Genomic DNA, 22,976 nt, shown 5'->3' with positions numbered 1-22,976 from the left:
TATGTAATATACAAGCAATGGATCTTATCTCCGGAGGTCTGAAATATTTACAGTTTTCTGTTTCTGCTCTTTTATCTCCTTTTTTATTGTTTTATTGGAGGCTGAACTTATTTTGTTCTGATAATTTGTGTTATTTCTTTGACACCAGAGAGACATGAACTATATGTGGGTAACATCTATTCTGTTAGATTTGTAAACCTGGTATTGATTATTATTTAGCTCCTTCTTGTTTCAAATGCAGGAGACTAATCTGACCGACGTCATGGAGTTTTTGCTTTTGGGTTTTCAAGGTGGCCCTCAGCTAAGAGTTTCCCTCTTCTCTCTGCTATTCGTTGTGTTCTGGCTGACAATATGTGGGAACCTCCTGATCATCGCCCTGGTGTCCACCAGCAGGAGCCTCCACACTCCCATGTACTTCTTCATCTCACAGCTGTCCACATGTGATATTATGTTGACCTCAGATATTGTCCCTGTGATTCTTTATACTTTGCTGAATAATGGGGTGACTATTACTTTTACAGGGTGCCTGGCTCAGTTTTTTTCATTCTGTGTTGCAGAAGGATCTGAGTGTTTCCTCCTCACGGTGATGTCCTATGACAGATATGTGGCCATCTGTAACCCTCTTCATTACGTCTCAATCATGACAGCCAAACGTTGTGTGATGTTTGTCATCCTCTTTTGGGCGGTCAGTTCTTTCTTTGCATTTTTTGACATTTTTGCATTATCCCGGTTAAAGTTCTGTGGACGGAATATCATTGACCATGTGTTCTGTGATCTTGTTCCTTTACAGGAACTCGCCTGTTCTGATACATTTCCATTGAAGTTACAAGTATATTTACTTAGTGTTCCCATAGTTCTTATTCCCAGCATCATAATTATTATTTCCTATTATAACATTGTCTCTGCCATCCTACGGATCCCATCTAACATCAGTAGAGAGAAAGCCTTCTCCACCTGCAGCTCCCACCTCATTGTGGTCTCCATCTTCTACTGGACAATATTTAGTGTTTATGTTCTTCCAAGAAATGAACAAACATCAGATATTAATAAAATCCTCTCCCTGCTTTATACTGTGTTCACTCCTTTAGTAAATCCCATTATTTATAGTCTCAGGAATAAGGACATAACAAGAGCTGTACAAGAAGCTGTTAGGAAATATTTCTAGATTGTTCTGTACATCCAGTGTTCACAATAGTACAATGTCTAACTAGCATCACTAAATCATTACTAGCCTATAGGAAGACCTTATAGGCATAAACTGGGACAATGTTCTCAAAGACAAAAACATCCCCCAAAAAATGGGACTTTTTCACAAATATTCTAAAAAAGGACTTTGAGAAACACATACCATATGGGAAAAAGCGAAACAAGAAAAAGCCAATGTGGTTAACTGATCTTGTAAGAAGAGCAATAAGCGAGAAAGATAATGCGTTTATGGTGCTAAAACAAGAAGGTAGCGATGAGGTTTTACAGGATTATAGACATAAAAATAAATCCTGTAAAAGAAAGATAAAGGCCTCAAAACAGAGACTGAGAAAAATATTGGCCAGGAGAGCAAAAATAATCCAAAATTATTTTTTTAAGTATATAAATAATAAGAACCTAAAAACGGAGAGTGTGGGCCCTCTGAGTAATAACCTGGGGGTCATGGTGGAGGGAGATGAGGAAAGGGCCAATCTTCTGAATGTCGCCTTCTTGACTGTCTTTACCCAGGAAAATCCCCTGATTGAAGACACATTGAGGAATCATTTAAATTCTCTTTGGAATGTCAACAGTTTAACCCAGGAAGAGGTACGGCGCAGCCTCACAATGACTAAGATAGATAAATCACCGGGGCCAGATGGCATACACCCCCGGGTTCTGCATGAATTATGTACCGTGATAGACAGACCGTTATTTTTAATATTTGAAGATCCCCTGAGGACCATTTATGTTCCACACGACTGCTGCATAGCAAATGTGGTACCAATATACAAAAAAGTATCAAAAAGTGATCCTGGAAACTACAGACCTGGGAGTCTAACTTCTGTTGTAAGGAAAATATTTGAGGTGCTATTCTGGAGTATCTCACTGTACATAACCTTATAACCTAGCATCAGCATTTGTTTATGAGGGATCGGTCCTGTCAGACTAATCTGACTGACTTCTATGAGTAATTAAGTTCCAGACTGGACCTGGGGGACTCGGTGGATGTTGTATATCTGGACTTTTCCAAGGCATGTGACACAGTGCAGCATAAAAGGTTGGTACATAAAATGAGACTGCTGGGACCAGGAGAAAATCTGTGTATTTGGGTAAGTAATTGGCTTAGTGATAGAAAACAGAGGGTCGTCATTATTGGAACATTCTCAGATTGGGTTGATGTTCCTAGTAGAGGACACAGGGGTCAGAATTGGGGCCACTTCTTTTCAATATTTTTATTAATTACCTTGTAGTGGGTTTACACAGTCATAGCTTCATAGTTTCATAGTTTATACGGTTGAAAAAAGACACTTGTCCATCAAGTTCAACCAAGGAAGGGAAGGGATTGGATGAGGAAGGGATTTAGGGGAAACAATTCTATATAACATAACCATCAATGTTATTTAGGTGTAAAAAGGCATCTAGACCCTTCTTAAAGCTCTCTGCTATCCCTGCTGTGACCAGCGCCTGAGGCAGGCTATTCCACAGAGTGACAGTTCTCATAGTAAAAAAGCCCTGTCGCCTCCGGTGATTAAACCTTGATTTCTCCAAACGGAGACAGTGCCCCCTTTTGATTTGATCTAATCTGAAACAACTTACCACCATATTTTTTGTATGGACCATTCATATATTTAAATAAATTAATCATGTCCCCTCGTAGTCGTCTCTTTTCCAGACTAAATAAATCTAGTTGTTTTAATCTTTCCTCATAACCAAGACCCTCCATACCCCTTATCATTTTTGTGGCTCTACGTTGAACCCTCTCCAGCTCCAGGGCATCCTTTTTATGGACCGGTGCCCAGAACTGGACAGCATATTCCAGGTGTGGCCGAACCAGTGCCTTGTATAGTGGTAATATTACATCCCTATCACGAGAGTCCATACCACTTTTGATGCATGACAAGATCCTACTAGCTTTAGAGGCAGCTGATTGACATTGCATGCTGTTATTCAATTTATGATCTACTAGTACCCCCAGGTCCTTCTCAACAAGGGACTCTCCCAGATTTACTCCCCCAAGGACATATTTTGCCTTTGGATTATTGGCCCCCAGGTGCATAACCTTACATTTATCCACATTAAACCTCATTTGCCAAGTGGATGACCAAACATTCAGTTTGTCCAAGTCACCCTGCAGCCTATGAACATCCTCCATAGACTGTATTACACTACACAGTTTGGTGTCATCTGCAAAAATAGACACAGTGCTATTAATTCCTACCTCATATCAATAAATATGTTAAATAGTAGTGGGCCAAGCACAGAACCCTGAGGTACACCACTCATAACTGGTGACCATTCCGAGTATGAATCATTGACCACAACTCTCTGGATACGATCCTTCAGCCAGTTTTCAATCCAATTGCAAATGATTTCTGCCAAACCAATAGCCCTAATTTTACCCATCATGCGTCTATGAGGGACAGTTTCAAATGCCTTTGCAAAGTCCAAGAACACAATATCCACAGCTGCTCCTCCATCCAGGCATCTGCTCACCTCTTCATAAAAGCAGATAAGGTTAGTTTGACAACTTCTATTCTTAGTAAACCCATGCTGGCTATCACTTATTATTCTATTTGATGTCACATACTCCAGTATGTAGTCTTTTACTAACCCTTCCAATACTTTCCCCACAATGGAAGTTAAGCTTACAGGCCTGTAATTGCCAGGCGAAGTTCTAGAGCCCTTTTTATATATTGGCACCACATTTGCCTTGCGCCAGTCACTTGGCACCACACCAGACATTACGGAATCCCTGAAGATTTTAGACAGTGGTACAGCAATAACAGAACTGAGTTCTTTAAGAACTCTGGGGTGTAACCCATCTGGTCCAGGAGCTTTGTACACATTGATTTTATTGAGCTTAGATTGGATAATGTCTACATTTAGCCAGTCTAGTATATTACAGGGTGCATGACCCGCACTGGCACCACCGAAGTCAAAAGTTCTCTCTTCTATTGTATAAACGGAGCTAAAAAACCTATTAAGTAACTCCGCCTTCTCTTGGTCTCCAGTCACCGATGCCCCATTTTCAGAATAAAGGGGTCCAACCTGTTCTGACCCATTTTTTTTTGCATTGATATACCTAAAAAATTTCTTGGGATTTGTTTTGCTATCTTTAGCCACCTGTCTTTCATTTTGTATTTTGGCTGATTTGATTTCTTTTTTAAAGATTTTGGTAAGTTTTTTGTAAGTGTTGAAAGCCTCTGGTGACCCGTCAGATTTATATTTTTTAAATGCCCTCTTTTTCTCATTAATTGCCCTTTTAACTGTAACTGTAAGCCACGCGGGGTGTAATCTAGCCCGGCTATACTTGTTACCTATTGGAATAAATTTAGAAGTATAAAAACCCAGGATAGATTTGAATTTCTCCCATTTAACATTAGTATCATCTTTTGACAGAATCTGATCCCATTCTATATCCTGTATTGCAGCCCTGAATTTTTGGAAATTAGCCCTCTTAAAATTCAAAGTTTTCGATTTTCCCACCTGTTTCTGCTTTTTAAAGTTTAAGAGGAAAATAATTATATTATGATCGCTGTTCACAAGGGGTTCCCGGACACTGACATTTTGGACAAGCTCCTCATTGTTAGAAATCACAAGGTCCAACAATGCGTCACCTCTTGTGACATCTTCTACAAGCTGCACCATAAAATTATCCTGAAGAATGTTCATAAAATGTCTCCCCTTCATAGATGAAGACGAGCCCTGACCCCAATTTATATTTGGAAAGTTAAAGTCTCCCATTATCACAACGGTCTCCCCCTGTGCAGCCCGCTCCATCTGTTTATATAGGTGACCCTCTATTTCCTCAGAAATGTTAGGGGGTCTATAAATTACACCAAAAATAATTTTTTCAAAGCTCGCTTGGCTTTGGATTTCAACCCACAAAGTTTCAGCCTCCTCACACTCTGAGACCACTGTCTCATTCACAATCGCTTTTAAGTCTCTTCTGACATACAGACATACACCACCCCCCCTCCTATTTGCCCTGTCTTTCCGAAAGAGTGTAAAACCTTGAATATTAACAACCCAATCATGCGATGCATCAAGCCATGTCTCTACTACACCAACAACATCTAACTGTTCCTCTAATATCAGAGCCTCAAGCTCACCCATTTTGCCTGTGATACTTCTGGCATTTGTGAACATACAATTTAATTTTCCACAGTTGTTTATCTGATTTAAAGTAATTTTACTGGCACATATATCCTCACCACTGTTCTGCAACTTGTGGATCTCCTTATCCACCGCCTTGGTCCCACATACACCGCCCACCTCAACACCCACCAACATAACCTGCCCCCTCTCTGACCTGTCTACCCCTTCAGTGTCTTCCTTTTCCTCCTCCCCCGATCCTAGTTTAAATACTCCACCACCCCTGCTAAGATCTTTTCCTCCAGCACAGCAGCCCCCCTTCCACTTAGCTTAGCTTATCTGCAGAAAACAGCTTGTACCCCAGTGAAAAGTCAGCCCAATGCTTTAGGAACCCAGATCCCTCTGCTCTACACCAGGATCTGAGCCATGCATTTAACTCCCTGAGCTCCCGCTGTCTGCTCTGTGTAGCGCATGGCACAGGTAGGATTCCGGAGAATACTACCTTGGAGGTCCTTTCCTTAAGCTTTGAACCTAGTTCTTTAAAATTATTCTTCAGGCTCCTCCACCTACCATCTATTCTGTCATTGGTAACAACATGGACCACGACAGCTGGGTCATCCCCAGCCCCTTCCAGTAATGTATCCACCCTTTCCACCACATGCCGAACCCTGGCACCAGGGAGACAGCAAACCATTCGGTTGAGGCGGTCTTGGCGACAAATTATTCTATCCGTCTTCCTGATTATAGAGTCCCCTACAACCACTAGCTGCCTTGGCTTGCCTGCACTCCCATCCACCCTACTACTAGCTGGTCTGCTCCCCCGGCTGTGAGGGAGAGCAGGATCCGCTAGGGCTGCCATTTCTGACACTGACGTCCTTACATCATTGCACAATTTAGCAATTTTGCTTGGATGTTCAGAATCAGAGTTGGCCTTCCTTTTCTTTGACCCCTTCCAACTCCCTCTATTTATAGTAACCCAGCTACCCACCTGGCCCTGCTGGCTTTCCTCTCCACCCTCCACTTCTACCCCGCTTATTGCTTCAATATTTGCGGATTATACTAAGCTGTGTAAAGTAATTAATACTGAGGTCAATAGTTTAGCATTACAGAGGGATTTGTGGAAGCTTGTGGAGCGGGCAAAGAAATGGTTGATGAGGTTTAATGTAGATAAATGTAAAGTTATGCACTTGGGTCATGGAAACAAAAAAGTATAATTATGCTCTAAACAGTCAATTACTTGGTAAAACTGGAGCTGAAAAGACTTGGGGGTATTGGTGGATGGTAAACGTAATTTTAGTGAGAAGAGCCAGGCAGCTGCTGCTAAAGCAAATACAATTATGGGATGTATCAAGAGAGGAATAGATTTTCATGATAAGGATATAGTTTTGCCCTTATACAAATCCCTGGTCAGACCACACATTGAATATTGTGTACAGTTTGGGGCACCAGTGTATAAAAAGGACATAATAGGACTGGAATGGGTGCAGAGGAGAAAAAATCAAGATTATTAGAGGAATGGGGGGACTAGAATACACTGACAGATTACAAAATTTTGGATTATTCAGTTTAGAAAAAAGACGGCTGAGGGGAAACCTCATCACAATGTACAAATACCTGAGCACAGGGATTTCTCCAAAGATCTTTTTATACCTAGACCTGTGACCAGGACAAGGGAGCATTCTCTACACCTAGAGGAGAGGCGGTTCTACCATTGCCATAGACAGGGGGCATCCTCTACACCTAGAGGAGAGGCGGTTCTACCATCACCATAGACAGGGGGCATCCTCTACACCTAGAGGAGAGGCGGTTCTACCATTGCCATAGACAGGGGGCATCATCTACACATAGAGGAGAGGAGGTTCTACCATCACCATAGACAGGGGGCATCCTCTACACCTAGAGGAGAGGAGGTTCTACCATCACCATAGACAAAGGTTCTTTACTGTCAGAGCAGTGAGACTATGGAACTCTCTGCAGCAGGAGGTTGTTATGGCGGACTCTATGTACATGTGCAGGAGAGGCCTGTATGACTTTCTGGAGAGAAAAAATATCACAGGTTATGGGGAAAACATTTGTTTGATTCTTAAAAGTTGGACTTGATGGACTTGGGTCTTTTTCCAGTCTTATATACTATGATACTATTAACATATATCCAGCCACCTCTTCATAGACTTCTCTATTATTTACACAAATGTATGTGATTTCTGTAAATTTACCCGTTGTCTGCTGTATTTCATGGCATGTACAGTATGTGGTTGATTCACTTTCTTGGTGCATTTTCTGTGGCAGCTTAGACCAGATAAAAGGTGCTATCAATTTCTGACTCCTTTAGAAATAGCGGCATATTCATGTAGGAACATGGGTCAGTATAATGAATAAAGAAACATTGGTTAAAAAAATTGCAAAGTACGCTGACCAAACAGGCGCCAGAAATAATTTATCTGCCACTACGTCTGCAAGGTATTTCCAACAAAAGAAATATGTCAAATAAAACAAATTAACAAGGTCAAGATTTTCCCTTTATTCAGGAGATACATGTTTTTTCTTCTTGTATTTTACACAGTTTTAACACTTTTTTAGTATGAAATAAAGTGTGAGACACTGAAGGGGTTAACTGTGGGTGGGCAATATGTTTCCCCTGGGTTTCCTATTAAGGCGGTGGTTGTGTTTGTCCTGTTACAATCACTGTAAATCCGGGAAGTATGGGTCAAACAAGTTATTTGTTGGAGCAGTTGTTAAAAACTGTCCTGGGCCGGATTTATATGTAATGGATTTGCAGACTGGTAGTGGGGCGGTCCATTCCACCTCCCTATTGGCCTAGGTCAGGTATTGTGTTGCTCAGCACGTTGGACACAGGTGGTGGGAGCAGCCTAATTGGGCTGCATAAAGCTGCTGTGCAGAACTGAGAGAGTTGGCTCTGAAAGGAGGCTGGAGAGCACACTACAGCCCTGATTTCCATGCGTGGAACAAGCGATGTCCTTTCAGGTGACTTTATATGTTAGTAGTGATTTAGGCAAACTCTCTGTCTAGCTAGCACCCAGTCGGGTGGGGTTTTGTTTATGTTTGATGCCTGTATGTGAAGGCTGTTTTATTTTGTAATTGCCACTTGAATAAATGCAGACGAGACCTGTTTTGGACTGTACTTTGGTGTCACTGTCTTGAACTGCATCACAATCTCTGCTACCACGGTCTCTACCGGGCCAAATCTCCCACAGTAGCTAAATTGTTATTCTAATTTCATTGTATTATTTTTCTTATGTATGAAAATCTTTTTCTGTCCTGCAACACAAGATAAGATAAAATAAGCTTGATGAGAAAGTACAAATGGCGGAGAACTATGTTAAAAAGTAACTTTTATTTGAATCAAATCAATAAAATCCAGGAAATGTGGAAGATCAAAAAGATCAGTGAGTCAATACCCTACCGGAATTACCTCAACTCGGGGCCGCAGCCCTAAACGACTGCCACCCCGACTGGAACCTTACCCTCCACTTGGTCTCTTAACCCTATGATAAACGGGGAGAAATGCCGAGGGTAAGGGATGTGCCAGGGTGCATAGGGGGGAATCGCCTCGCGTCAGACGAGGTGATGGGTGTCGAGGTTAGAATATTATTCAAGTGTGCCCAAGCACAGAAGGTCAAGTCCTGAGCAGTCAAAGAACAAAAGGTTGAGTCCTAAGTGGTCAGAGGACGGAAGGTCAAGTCCTGAGTAGTCAAAGGACGGTGTTGGAGACAAAAGGGCCGTACAAGTCCGTGGAAAGACAGTACTGGTCTAGATATCCAGATAAGGAGAGTAAATTATGTGAGTTAGTGATTCTCCAAAAAGACACAATGTATATGGTGTTCTTGTAGGTCAGGATTCCCGAACACACTTTGGCGCAGGTACTACTGGTTCCCATCTGACATTGAGATCTCAGTGGCAGCTCGAGGAGGAGGAGGAGAATGCACCAATGCAGCAAGAACACCAGCAAAGTGAGCATGGCGACTATGTGGAATACCATGTTGACTTCTCAATCTACACCACCTGGTCCATGATACCGAGAGGCAGAATGTGACTCACATGGTAGAGGATTATGTGTCAGCACATCTCTTGGTACTGGAGTATGGGTCCGACCAGTTAAATTTTTGTTGGTAAAATTGGTCATGTGGCCATAGCTTGTCCTCTATATTTTGCAGGTGCTGTCCTGCCCTGCAGCTAGTTTGTTTTCAGAGCTTATGTTCAGCAAGGCCGGTGGTGACAGCCACTGCCACTTTACAGCCAACATGGATATCCTAACATTTATTAAGAAAAAAAACACATGGATGCCACGCAACTTGGTTTTGCCAGTTTCTGGAAACAGAGCTAGGAAGCGGTAGCTGCTTGCCGTAGCTTCATTCACATAGATAGGCACTTCTTAAAAAAACAGCAGTTGTCTTTTTCATGGAACTTAGATTACAGAGGAGGCTGCTGAAATAATAGATCTGAAATAATAGACCTTTTTAGGCCACTCTGAAGACCTACATCAGGACACTTATAGGTTGCTACATTAGACTACTCATAGGTTGCTCATATCATGCTAAGGATATTTCTACGGAAAGACCAGACAGGTATATTAGCATTTGCTGCTGTCAGGCACTAGGGATAATGGATCAACTGTACCACCGTGGACAATTAAGAAAGCCGACCCCTGGGACCGGAATGGTACCCGGTTTTCATCAGACCCCGACCCAAAGCAGATTGGACTTGTTATGGCGTGGTATCACCAGGTCGTTCCACAGGCGTGACTTTGTCTGCAGTGGCTGTTAAGGCGGAGTACAGAATAGTAAGGCAAACTCGTGGTCAGGAACAGGCAGCACAAGATCAGAGACGGGGACGTAACAGTAGGTCAGGACAGGCAGCACGGGATCAGAGTCAGGAACTGAATCGAGGGCACAACGGGAAATCAGGAAATCGCAAAGGGCATGATACCAAACTATCAAGGCACAAAGATCCGTCAGGGAACCCAGGAAGGGGCTGGGAATTTAACAGAATTGGCAGACGTCCAGCACGGGGGATGCCTGCGCCAGCCTGCTGGATCCAGCACTGGATTGTGGATAGGTGAGAGCCGGGGGCAGAGAGAGGAGCACTGGTGTGCTTGCGACATGATTCATGGGTCGTAGGAGCCTCCTCTTCTTCTTGGACTAGATGTATTTATGCAGAAGGCCACAGTCAAAGATGTTATCTTCTGGCTCCCAGGATCTCTCCTTGGGCCCGAACTGCTACCAGTTGACAAGATAGAATCGCTTCTCTCTGACCATCTTCATATCAAGTACTACTTTTATCTCAAAGACGTCAGTAGTGGGAGGAAGGCGCAGCTTATAGGCCACAGGGTTGATGTGTTTCAGCACCTCAAATAGCGAGGACCAGGCTTGTAGCTGGAAATCTTCAGCCGGACATATCTAGAAGACAGCCACACTTCATCACCCGGGGAGAAGACTAGAGGAGTCCTGCGTCTTTTGTCAGCCTGGGTTTTGGTGCGGTGGATGCCCAAATTAGAGACTGCCGTGTTTGCTCCTATATGGACCTGAGGTCTTGAACCAATTCCTCCATGGCAAGAACATAAAAAGGCACTGACAGAGTAAGAGGTGGGTGTGGATGTCATCCAAAGACAACAAAGAAGGGAGCGGCACCTGCACATTCAGAGTCCAGAGAATTATATGAGAACTCTTCCCAAGGCAAGAGGGTAGATCAATTGTCCTGATGAGCAGAGACAAAGTGTCATGGTTGACACTTGCCCGTTAGTCTGTGGATAATAGGTAGAAGAGAAGTCCAGCTTAACTTGTAGTTGGCTGCAAAAGGAATGCCAGAACCTGGAAACAAACTGGACCTGTCAGTACAAGACAATGTGTTGGGGAAGCCCATGAAGTCGAAAGACGTGAAGGAAAAACAAGCTGGCATGACATGGAGCTGATGACAGACCTTGCAGGGGCACAAAGTGGGATATCTTGGAGAACAGATCCATTACCTTCCAGATGACTGTATTACCGGCAAAGGATGGGAAATTTGTAAAAAAAAAAAAGTCCATGGCTATGTGACAACGGGCAATTGGGTATCGGCAATGGCAGGAGCAGACCTGCTGGCTTGAGACATAACGACTTGTTACAGGAACAGGAAGCACATGAACTCACAAAATCTTGACTGTACTTGACCAGATCTGGCCACCAGTAGTGATGAGATATGAGAGCGATAGATCTCTGCAGCCCAGGGTGCCCAGCCACATGAGGGCAGTGTCCCCAAGTTAGTATCCACTTCCAAAAAGCTGGTCGGACATAAATCTTGCTAGGAGGAAGCTGCTGGAGGTCCATAGGAGCAGCAACAACAAGACATTCCAGAGGAACAATATAAAGAGGAGCCAGTTCTTCCCCAGCAACATCAGAGGCATGAAAGAGGGCATCAGCTTTATTCTCTGCTGGATGGAAGTGAATCAAAAAGTTTAACTGAGAAAAGAAGAGGGATCAACAAGCCTATCAAGGATTGAGATGCTAAGTGGTCTGGCGGTACAAGAGATTCTCGTGGTCAGTGTAGATATAGACCGGATGATGAGCTCCTTCCAGAAGATAGCGCCATTCCTCCAAATCTAGCTTTATGGCCAGAAGTTCTTGATCACCAATGGAATAATTCCTCTCTGCAGCTGAGAAGGTCTTAACGAACCCCCAGGTGAGGGTTCAACATTTGGGCCCCTTTTGGTTGAGAATGGCTCCAGCACCAGCGGATGAGGTGTCAGCCTCCAGCTGTTTAGGCTTCTCCGTATCAGGCCATGTCAGAACTGGGGTAGAGGCAAAGGCAGACTTCTGCTTAGTGTAGTCTGAAGTCTGAAGTCTTCTTCAGCCGCCAGAGGCCAGAGTCTAGCATTAGCGTTCTCCTTGGTCAGTTCCACAATAGGAGACACAAGAAAGGAGAAATGTGGAAAAAATGGCTGGTAATAATTAGCGAAGCCCAGAAATCTCTGTATGGCACATAGTCCTGCTGGGTGAGGCCACTGAAGTACGGCAGACAACTTGGCAGGAGCCATCTGTAGTCCTTTGTCAGAAATAATGTATCCCAGGAAAGGAAGACTACTCTGATAAAATTGGCATTTTTCGAGCTTGGCATATAAGCAATTGTAATTTAGGTGCCTGAGAACTTGCCGGATGTGGATATGATGAGACTGCAGGTCAGAAGAAAACACCTCAATATCATCCGAGTAGACAACGACACAAGTGTAGAGCAAGTCTCTGAAGATATTGTTAACAAATTCCTGGAACACTGCTGGAGCATTGCAGAGTCCAAAGGGCATAACAAGATACTGAAAATGTCTGCCACGCGTATTGAAGGCTGTCTTCCATTCATCGCCTTCACAGATGCGGATGAGGTTAAATGCCCCCCACAGATCTAGCTCAGTGAAAATCTTGGCACCCCATAGGCGATCAAAAAGTTCAGTGATGAGAGGCAAAGGGTAGCGGTTTTTCACCGTGACTTTACTGAGACCGCGGTTATTGATGCACAAATGGGAACCATCCTTCTTGTCCACATAGAAGAATCCAGCACAGACAGGGGACGACTTGCGGATCAATCCCTTCTGCAAATTCTCCTTGATGTAGGACGACATATGTGCAGTTTCGGGCACAGATAACAGGTATACCCAAACTCGTGATGGAGATGTACCCGGCAGCAGGTCAGTGAGGCAGTCATAGGGAGGGTGGCGTGGCAAAATCTCTGCTTGCTTTTTAGAGAAAACATCCGCATTGTCCTTACAAGAAGTGGGAAGACCCGCCAGCTACTTGGAGGAGTCCACAACAGATATGGGGGACACTGGATGGAGAGCCATGAGACAGCGAGAATGGCACTCCGGTCCCCAACTAAGAATTTCCCCAGTCTGCCAGTCGAGCACTGAAGCATGTTTCTGCAACCATGGGATGCCCAAAAGTACTGCAGATGTAGATAAAATGACAGTCTCTCCTTGTGCAACTACCAATTTGCAGAGACAGAGGATCCGTACGATTCCTGACCGGGTCATGGGTAATCTGTCCACTGATGGAAGAGAAAACCAGCGGCTTTTCTAGGTGAACCACAGGAAAGTTATGCTGGGAGACCAATGCAGCATCCATGAAATTCCCTGCAGAGCCAGTGTCCAGGAAGGCAGAGACTTGAACTTTGTTACAATGTAGCAAATCTAACTTATTTTATTGACTTCAGGATTAAAAAGTTTCTTCTTGTGATCAGACTTTTACTTTGTGATCTTTTTTCCCTTGATGTTCGGTTACCTTTCTATGAGGATGGAAATAACTAAACTCTTCTTCCTGAAGAAAGTTCTAGTTATTATAACTAAGTTTACTTTAATATCCCCCAATCCACAGGAGACAAGAGGAATATCACCCTGTACTCCTCCAGTGAGTATATATACAGGGCGTCCATTGTGTTATATGCAGGACTGTGTGTCTGATCACCATATACTCCATCACACAGGGATCCCAGATGCATCCTGGGATATTTTATCATCAGTATTGAAAGAAACCAGAAACCAGTTATTTTATCTTCGAGACAATGTTCTTTCCAGAAGGTGGAAATAAACCACATGTAAGTTCTGATAATGAAAGCATCTTTTAATTTTTGCCTTATTATTGCATTTTTTTTGTGAATCAAACCAGATAGGGGCACATTTACTAAGAACAGTGAAGTGTGTACTATGTGCAGTGTCCTGTGTACTATGTTTAGTGTGTACTATGTGCAGTGTCCTGTGTACTATGTGCAGTGTGTATTATGTGCAGTGTGTACTATGTGCAGTGTGTACTATGTGCAGTGTCCTGTGTACTATGTGTAGTGTGTACTATGTGCAGTATCCTGTGTACTATGTGCAGTGTCCTGTGTACTATGTGCAGTGTCCTGTGTACTATGTGCAGTGTGTACTATGTGTAGTATGTACTATGTGCAGTGTCCTGTGTACTATGTGTAGTGTCCTGTGTACTATGTGCAGTGTCCTGTGTACTATGTCCAGTGTACTATGTGCAGTATCCTGTGTACTATGTGCAGTGTACTATGTGCAGTGTTCTGTGTACTATGTGTAGTGTGTACTATGTGCAGTGTGTACTATGTGCAGTGTCCTGTGTACTATGTGTAGTGTGTACTATGTGCAGTGTGTACTATGTGCAGTGTCCTGTGTACTATGTGCAGTGTCCTGTGTGTTATGTGCAGTGTGTACTATGTGCAGTGTCCTGTGTACTATGTGCAGTGTCCTGTGTACTATGGGCAGTGCGTACTATGAGCAGTGTCCTGTGTACTATGTGCAGTGTGTACTATGTGCAGTGTCCTGTGTACTATGGGCAGTGTGTATTATGTGCAGTGTCCTGTGTACTATGGGCAGTGTGTACTATGAGCAGTGTCATGTGTACTATGTGCAGTGTGTACTATGTGCAGTGTCCTGCGTAGTGTGCAGGGGGCCCCAGATTCAAGATTTCAAGTGTATGATCTTCTTGAATCTGGTGCCCCCTTCACTGCTCCGACAAAGTGCATACTTTTTTTTTTTTGTACACCTTTAGCATGGGGTGTAGATACACTTCTGTTGGACTTTGCATGATAAACCTGGTGCACGGTCCGACTGAGCACTGGAACATCTGCTAATTTGTACTGCATGATGACTAGTGTAGTTGCAAAACAAAAAGTTCCCGTGCAACAAACATGTGGTGTCGACACTTCTTGCACAATACCTGTGCAAGCAGTTTGCACAGGAAAATCTAGACCTGCAAAGTCCAACAGAAAACTGGCGCAAGGTCCTTCGCAAAAAGAAGTCTTGACTTCTACAAAAAGTCTCACAAAAGTCTCAAAGTCACTCCAGTCCCCTGCTGGTTGATATGCTAAGACTTTTTATGCATTTGAGACTTTTTTGGGACTTTAAAAAAAAAAAACCTAGACAGTAAATAGAACATAAGAACATTTATTAAAGGGGCAAATATACTTTAATGAATCTGATGGACAGGCAAGCTCCAAAAATGGACATAGAACAGTTCTCAAGAGATGTCTAATGATAAATAACCCCATGTGTGTCATTTATTTTTAGTCAAGACATTTGTGTGTGTGTTTTTTTTTTTGAGCTTGGACTTTTTAAATGTATCTTTCAGGTTTATCTTGAGCTATCCAAACTATTCTACTGCTTACGTCTGCTCAATGCAAAAATATGTGACTTTTTCATATGTCCACATCTGGAAATACTAGGTGTAACACTGTGTAGATAGAATAGAATATAAAGGGTCTTTTGCTTTGGACTATTACAATTTTTTTTACCAGTAATTCTTGACAATCAGTAGTTGACAAAGTTTCCCCTTTGATTTGACCCCATCTATCTGCCGCAACCTCGAGGAACCTGAGAGTTTGTGTTCTAATGCCAGGTCTGATGAAATGAAGCTTCACAAGGTGCCCCTCCTTGTCTATGGGATGTTTTAGTAATTCTGGGGTCGAAAGGTTCTCCAGAGAGGTCTCCCATCGAACTATGATATCTTCAGTGAGGACACCCCCTATTTCTTCAGAATTCCTTAAAAGGGCAAATAAAAATTGATTTTCTAAACCAATACCAATCAATGTATTAGAAATCACTCAGATGCCTTCACTTATAGCAAGAAATTTGATGACTCACTACGATTTAAGGTGGAGCTAATTGGCTTGCATACAATACAATCCTGACCAATAACCATAGAGAGAAAATATTGATGTCCAACATCAATTCTGGGACCCAGGATACAGGTATAGCGACTCTTATGGTGCTCTAAACCCTTAAAATGGTCACTCCCGACCTCCCGTGCCGCCATTTTGCTGGTCTGTGTTTGATTGTATATAGGCCCACTCGTCCCTATATCTTACCATCTGCACTGGAAATAGGGATGGGTGGGTGGTTGTGGCCGGCTGGGAGCTGTTCTCAGTACACCTTTCATGCCCCTGTAAACAAACAGGGGCACGGACTGGCGATATGGTGGCTGGGGACCTACAGAGGAGGTGAGTACAGATTTGCTTTTTTAATAATCCCTCCCCTGCCTGGCTCCTTAATTTTAAGAACAATCGGAGAACCCCTTTAAGAAAAGTGATCATAGACAATAATGACAATAAGACACCACAGCGACGAGGAAACACTCTGATGATTCTGCTACACAGGAAAAATATATCAAAGGCGACGCTCACCATCAGTAAGTGTCAACTTTGATGTTATTTCTCTATCTTTTGTATATCTGGAGATGTCCATCTGAATGGTACGTTCTGAGCAAATCCTTTGTTTATGTAGTCCTCTCTACTTTTGTAGCACCAGATGTTTGTGCTCTTCCAAGTCCGCCTTTGAGAGTGCACATAATAGAAAGATTTTTAAAAAATTTAAATTAAAATGAACATGTTGAAATATTTAAAATTTTTTCAGGATATGTGAACCTGTTCTATTTCATAAACATCATAACATGTCTGGTCCTTGATATTGAAATGAGGTCTCACATTTTATTTCCTCTTTTTTTCATCAGAACAACTTAACTGCGGTCACAGAATTTTTTCTTGTAGGCTTCCAAGGAAGCAGATTTTTAAGGATTTTCTTGTTCTGCCTTTTTCTTATTATTTACTGTGGGACAATATGTGGGAACCTCCTGATCATCGTCCTGGTGTCCACCAGCAAGAACCTTCACACTCCCATGTACTTCTTCATCTCACAACTGTCCATTAGTGACATCTTATTGACCTCAGATATTGTGCCTAATCTGCTCAATATTCTTCTGAGTAATGGTGGAACAATTGGTTTCTTAAGTTGTATGACCCAGTTGTATTTTTTCTGTGTAGCAGAATCATCGGAGTGTTTCCTCCTCACAGTGATGTCCTATGACAGATATGTGGCCATCTGTAACCCCCTCCGTTACTCCACCATCATGACGAGTGCATTCTGTGTGAAATTTATAGCTATCTGCTGGTTGGCGGTTCTCACCATTTCATTGACTGACAGCGTAACCATACCAACGTTTACATTTTGTGGACCCAACACCATCCACCATTTCTACTGTGATCTTGTTCCATTGATAGAACTTGCCTGTTCTGACACCTTAATTCTTCAAATCGAAGTTTTTATATTAGTCGTTCCTTTGGTTATTACCCCACCAATAATAATTATCTTATCCTATATGAAGATAATTGTTTCCATCCTAAGGATCCCTTCTACTACCGGAAGACAGAAAGCCTTCTCCACCTGTAGCTCCCACCTCACTGTGGTCTCCATATTTTATTGGACAATATTCAGTGTTTATGTGTTTCCAACAAAAGGAGAAACCTTGATCATTAGTAAGATCCTCTCCTTGATATATACTGTATTTACTCCTTTTATAAACCCAATTATATACAGTCTAAGAAATCAGGACATAAAGAAAGCTGCTCAGGAAAAATTCCATAAACGGGTAACATTGTAATAATGTATACATGGTGCCAACTAACAATTTGCATAGCAAAATAAATTCCATGGTAATTGTCTCTGCTCTAATCTGTCCTAATCTTTATTTCAAATTGTTATTGTTGAGGAAAATGGACACTCGAGCTGAGGTCAAGGCTCCTTAAAGGAAATCTCCCATCAAAATCAAACATGGTAAACCAAGGACACCATCCACCGTGACTGTGGATATCAAAATAATAATAATTCTTTATTTATATAGCGCACACAGATTACGCAGCGATGCACAAAGCTTGTCAAAGTGGTCCCTGTCCCCATGGGGCTCACAATCTAAACAACCTAACAGTATGTTTTTGGAGTGTGGGAGGAAACCGGAGTACCCGGAGGAAACCCACGCAACCACAGAGAGAACATACAAACTCTTTGCAGATGTTGACCTGGGTGGGATTCGAACCCAGGACCCCAGTGCTGCAAGGCAGAAGTGCTACTCAACGTGCCGCCCTATGATATCTTCATATTTTTATTATATATGTATAAGGATCTATGATTGAGTGGTGCATAAAGTTGTTCCATTAGATATCTAATGTACATCACTACCAGAGAAACAAGAGTAATACATGTGCGCTGTAGAGGGATGTCCAATCATCAAAAGCCTGGACACCATTTTATTTATTTGGTCACATCCTTCACAACTGAAAGAAATCACAAATAAGTTCAGAGCAAAACCCATAGAATGGAATTGGCCCGGAAGGTTGGCAAACTCCAAAGCAGCATTTACAAGGATCAAAGGTTCAAAAGATGAACCAGAACATTGGGTTATCTAGATATGTCATCAATGTCACTTATAGGACAGATATAAGGAGTAAAACTCCTAAATATCATGAACATACTGGGGCATATTTATCAGGACCTCTGCGCAATGCCAGAGGTCCAGCTTATTGCTAGCACTTGCAAATATTTGCCCCAATCCGCCACCTTCACGTCAGTGGGGCGTGAAGGGGCGTGAAGGGGGGGGGGGCGCGGCCGGCCAAGCGTAGGGTGCGGGCGGCCAGGAGGTGGGCCGGCGCGGGGCATTTCTTTCTCCGCACCGGCGCACTCGCTGCTGTTGCGACTGGGATAGGATACAGGCTGCCTGGCGTAGGATAAATGCTACGCAGGCGGCTGCCCTCGATACATCAAGATGCAGAAGCCTCTTGATGTATCGGGCTGCGACTATGCAGCGGCGGGGCAATCATACGCTTGTGCGCCAGCGTATGATACATATGCACCACTGTATGTATGTAGGTCACACATTGGATACCAAATTAAAGCATGCATGAAAAGAGGATGTAACAAATATGTAAATTGTATTTTTTTTATTTCAAGAACATACACAGACTTAATAAAATAAAAGGGACCAGGACTGAGGTCCGAAGGTCCTCCAAACCCCAAACACTTGGAATTACATGTTGTTGGTATTGACTTCTTGGTGCTTGGTAATATATTTGGTTCCTGTTGAGCCAACAGTGGCATCTTTACACCATGGAGAAAAGTGATAATCCACTGAATATGAGATTTGTGTTTTGTGGGATTCGTGTTTTATATTATTTTTTATAATATTTGTAAAAATCTGTCACAAGGAACTTTTGGGCCCTATACAGATATTATGGGGCAGATTTAATTACCCGGTCCCGTCGCAATCCCGCGGTGCGCTGTCCGACGAGGATTCGGGTCACGTGCGATTCACTAAGATCGTGCGCCCTGAGTTCCTGCATGTGTTGCTGCTGTGCCGAGGTCCGCTGGAGTTCACCTTCTTCTTCTCGGGGCATGTGAGTGCTTGATCTTGCAACACAAATCCTTTTTTAAATTCCACGGTTTGTCCGAATACGGCGGGTTGTCCAACGGACCGCCTCCCCCCCACGGCGATGCGACAAAATCTGATCGCATGCACCAAAATCCAGGGGCAATTCTGCGCAAAACGGAACTCGTAGGGAAGCCCGATGAAAGTGTGTCCGAAGGACCCTTAGTAAATTAGCCCCTATATGTCCCTTCCTCCACTCCACAACATATTACCATATATACTCGAGTATAAGCCGACCCGAGTATAAGCCGAGACCCCTAATTTCAACACAAAAAACTGGGAAAAGCTATTGACTCGAGTATAGGCCGAGGGTGGGAAATGCATTGGTTACAGCCTCCCAGTATATAGTCTGCCAGCCCCTGTAGCATACAGCCTGCCCAACCCCTGTAGCATACAGCCTTCCCAGCCCCTGTAGTAGGAAAAAAAATAACACTGTACTCATCTTTCCGACGTCCCCCATAGGTCCTCTTCTGTCTCAGACTGTCTCAGACAGAAGAGGACCTATGGGTGACGTCAGAAAGGTGAGTTTTGTCTTTATGTTTTTAGTTGACTCGAGTATAAGCCGAGTTAGGGTTTTTGAGCACAAATTTTGTGCTGAAAAACTAGGCTTATACTCGAGTATATAAGGTACAGTTTACCCCTATTGTACCATTTTAGGAAAAATACAGTATCTATGCATTTTTTTAGCCAAAACATTTCCACACCCATGAATGTTTATGTCACGATAAATTTACCTTTGACAACATTAAAAACTTGGCACCCGACACGTGAAGACTTAGGACATCTGACAGAATATGATTAGTGTGAATGATGGCAGGCCCCGGTGGGTGCACATGGCAGTTACTTATGAGAACAGACTGAGCCCCGATATTAGCTGTTTAATCCTTTCGAACAAAGAAGTTTTAGATAAAATCTGTTGTGGTTATCCGGTCACTACCATTGTGGACCACACAGGCTACTTTTTTGTTCTTAGAAAGAAAAGGGTTGGAATGGTCCAAAAAATTGCTATAGATTTTACTTTTATCTTTTTGTGTTTAATTGATGTTTTAACCCACTTTCTAAAGCCTTCTTATCACTATGGGTCTCCACTTAGTTTGTGGACTCCTTTATAGCCGCACTAGCGTTTGAATTTTTTTGGTTCACAAAATGCCAGGAGCATCAAAATCCATTAAGAAATGACACTTCTTGGATGAAATATATATGGGAGAACACGGTTTGGGTTATTTCCACTCATTTACCTACTTCTTCATGGTGGGGACTTCAGTTGAGCTGCCAACAAGTGATGACACAAGATGAGATCCTCTGACAAATGAGTATTGGACCTTTGCTGGAGAAAATTACCAGGAATAACAGACAGCAGTTTAGATTTCTAAAATGAACCTTACTCTGCCTCTTCTAATTCCCAGTTTCCTTGTTTTGCATGGATTGGATATAGAACAAGAAATATTTTTAAAAAGCATGGAAAGTTATTTTCATCTCTTTTAAACACCCAGTTATTGAGTTAATCTAGAACTGTTTACCTTTAGATCTGTCAGACTAATGTTTTTGAGTCTTTGCCATTGAGGGCTTTTTTACATCCTAGTTGAATGTGTTTCTGGTACTAAAATGTTCAGCAATATGAGGGAACCAAGATGGCTGAACAAGGACATATAGAATATATTAGACCTAAGCAGAAGGCATCTAAATCCCAATGCAATCATACTGAAAGCCAATGCTATTAAAAAGGCAACAAAGACTTAAAGGAAACTTACCACTATAAAGGTAGATCCGGTGGTAGGTGCCTCTAATGTATGTAATAATAGCCCTTTATAGGGCTAGTCCTTTAGTCCTCTTTATCATTTTTCATCTTTAATTGTGGTAATATGATAATTTACCAAAGAGGCCACTGGGGCGTGGAATAACCGGAGCTGAGGCTACATGGTGCGGCTACTCCACACCCCAGTAACCTCCTTTATCATCCTAGCCAGATATCTTCAGTGCACAGCTACGAGGAGCTGGACGCCCTCGTCCACAAAGCTAGTGTTCTGCGCATGCGCAGTAGCTCCGACTTTGAACCGAAGAACGCCGGCTTCGCAGACGAGGGTTCTCAGCTCCTCGTAGCTGCGCGCTGAAGATATCTGGGTAAAAGGATCAAGGAGGCTACTAGGGCGTCGAGTAGCTTCACCGTGTAATATCAGCTCCGGCTATTCCACACCCCAGTAGTCTCTTTGGTAAATTAGCATATTATCACAATTAAAAATTAAAAAATATAAAGGGGACTAAAGGATTAGCCCTAAAACGGGCTAGTCTTACATACATTAGAGGCACCTACCACCGGATCTACCTTAAAAAATCACCAGAAGTATAAACATTAACACACTAGCAAAATGTACCTATTTCCCATGAGCTCTATACTTCCCTAGTGCAATATGGTAATTACGCCCCGGAAGAAGCTGAGAACGGCGAAACCCAGGGTCGGGCGAGAGAGTGGAGCTGGCGTCCCGTTTTGTATACTGTTTTATGCGCATTTTAAACATACTCTTGTGCGTATAACTTTTAAGAATAAAATCCAAGGTTTTAAGAACGTACTATGCGATTTGGTGCCTACTTTCTCTTTTAGTTTTTGCTACCACACGGTTGAGTGAGTTTAAGGAGAAAACTGCACCTTAAGGACGTTCTGAATAGTGACCTACATCTTGTTGCAAAACTTTCCTCATCGGTAGAATATAATTGAAGATCTTTGAAGGAATTTTGAACAACAGCCGTATTGGAATCATTGGGAGCTCCGGTCAGGGTTTTTTATACTCCTTTTTTATTGTTTAAAGTGGGACTTGTTGGATCGGTCTGTGGTGTAAGCTCCTGTGGTATGGAAGTGTGCTGCACTGTGTTTTTATAATTCCTATAAAATGCATCTTATACACAAACCAATGAAATTATTTATTAATATCTGTATTTCCTTTCAAACATATATATATTTTATTATTTTGTTTAATACAACTCACAGACCTGATAAAGGGGGTGGTCTACCCCCAAAATGCGTAGTCCATTATCCATATGAATAAACTGTAAACCAACTTAATTAAGGGCAGCGCGTCTTGCACCAACCCGGTTATTCGTTACCCTATCCATGTGAAGAATAATTTTATGTCATCCTCAATCTAAACCGTTGACAAACCACTAAGTTTAGATCTGTGCCAAAGTAGGAGGAAGGAGGATTGGGCCGGTCACGTGACCTTGCGGCTGCCACATGCGCAGTCGGTCGGAGCAGACGCTGACTACCATAAAATTTGCAGCTTCATGCAGGTGAGAAATCTGTCCAGCTTTAATCTATGGTATTGTATAACAGCCCTAGCAGGTTCGGGCCATTTTCTTTGGGTAACAACAGTAGAGAGAGAGTGGTCAGCAACCAGCCACAGACAACATAAGTCACACGGATCAAATTATGCCACAATCCCTATCAAACCTCAATTCCAGATAAATATA

At 42.7% G+C, this 22,976-nt stretch overlaps 2 protein-coding genes across 2 annotated transcripts in view; one reads left to right on the top strand and one right to left on the bottom strand.

Moving 5' to 3' along the window:
• The window catches only part of LOC140128698 (olfactory receptor 6N1-like), a 37,475-nt gene extending 24,589 nt beyond the window's left edge, over window positions 1–12,886 (bottom strand). The window contains exons 1-3 of the mRNA XM_072150397.1: window positions 12,749–12,886; window positions 11,568–11,735; window positions 10,554–10,697 (exon numbers count right to left, since the gene is read on the bottom strand). Of these exons, the coding sequence (XP_072006498.1) occupies window positions 10,554–10,697; window positions 11,568–11,735; window positions 12,749–12,886 (450 nt within the window). The remainder of the gene's footprint in view (window positions 1–10,553; window positions 10,698–11,567; window positions 11,736–12,748) is intronic.
• Window positions 12,887–13,821: 935 nt separating this feature from the next.
• LOC140128696 (olfactory receptor 1500-like) lies at window positions 13,822–21,625 on the top strand. The gene is made up of 3 exons (XM_072150396.1): window positions 13,822–13,854; window positions 16,770–17,684; window positions 21,482–21,625. The coding sequence occupies exons 1-3, from the start codon at window positions 13,822–13,824 to the stop codon at window positions 21,623–21,625; spliced, it is 1,092 nt and encodes a 363-aa protein (XP_072006497.1).
• The last annotated feature ends 1,351 nt before the right edge of the window (window positions 21,626–22,976 follow it).

Source organism: Engystomops pustulosus, chromosome 4 (assembly GCF_040894005.1).
Source record: "Engystomops pustulosus chromosome 4, aEngPut4.maternal, whole genome shotgun sequence".
NCBI lineage: Eukaryota > Metazoa > Chordata > Amphibia > Anura > Leptodactylidae > Engystomops > Engystomops pustulosus.
This window is presented reverse-complemented; position numbering and strand designations above follow the sequence as displayed.

Excerpts from the sequence above, each read along its gene's own strand:
- LOC140128696 (XM_072150396.1), top strand. The coding sequence starts at position 13,822 with ATGTTCTTTCCAGAAGGTGGAAATAAACCACAT. Across the intron at positions 13,855-16,769 it reads AAGGTGGAAATAAACCACAT|AACAACTTAACTGCGGTCAC; the intron begins GTAAGTTCTGAT and ends TTTTTTCATCAG. Across the intron at positions 17,685-21,481 it reads AGGAAAAATTCCATAAACGG|ATATCTTCAGTGCACAGCTA; the intron begins GTAACATTGTAA and ends CATCCTAGCCAG.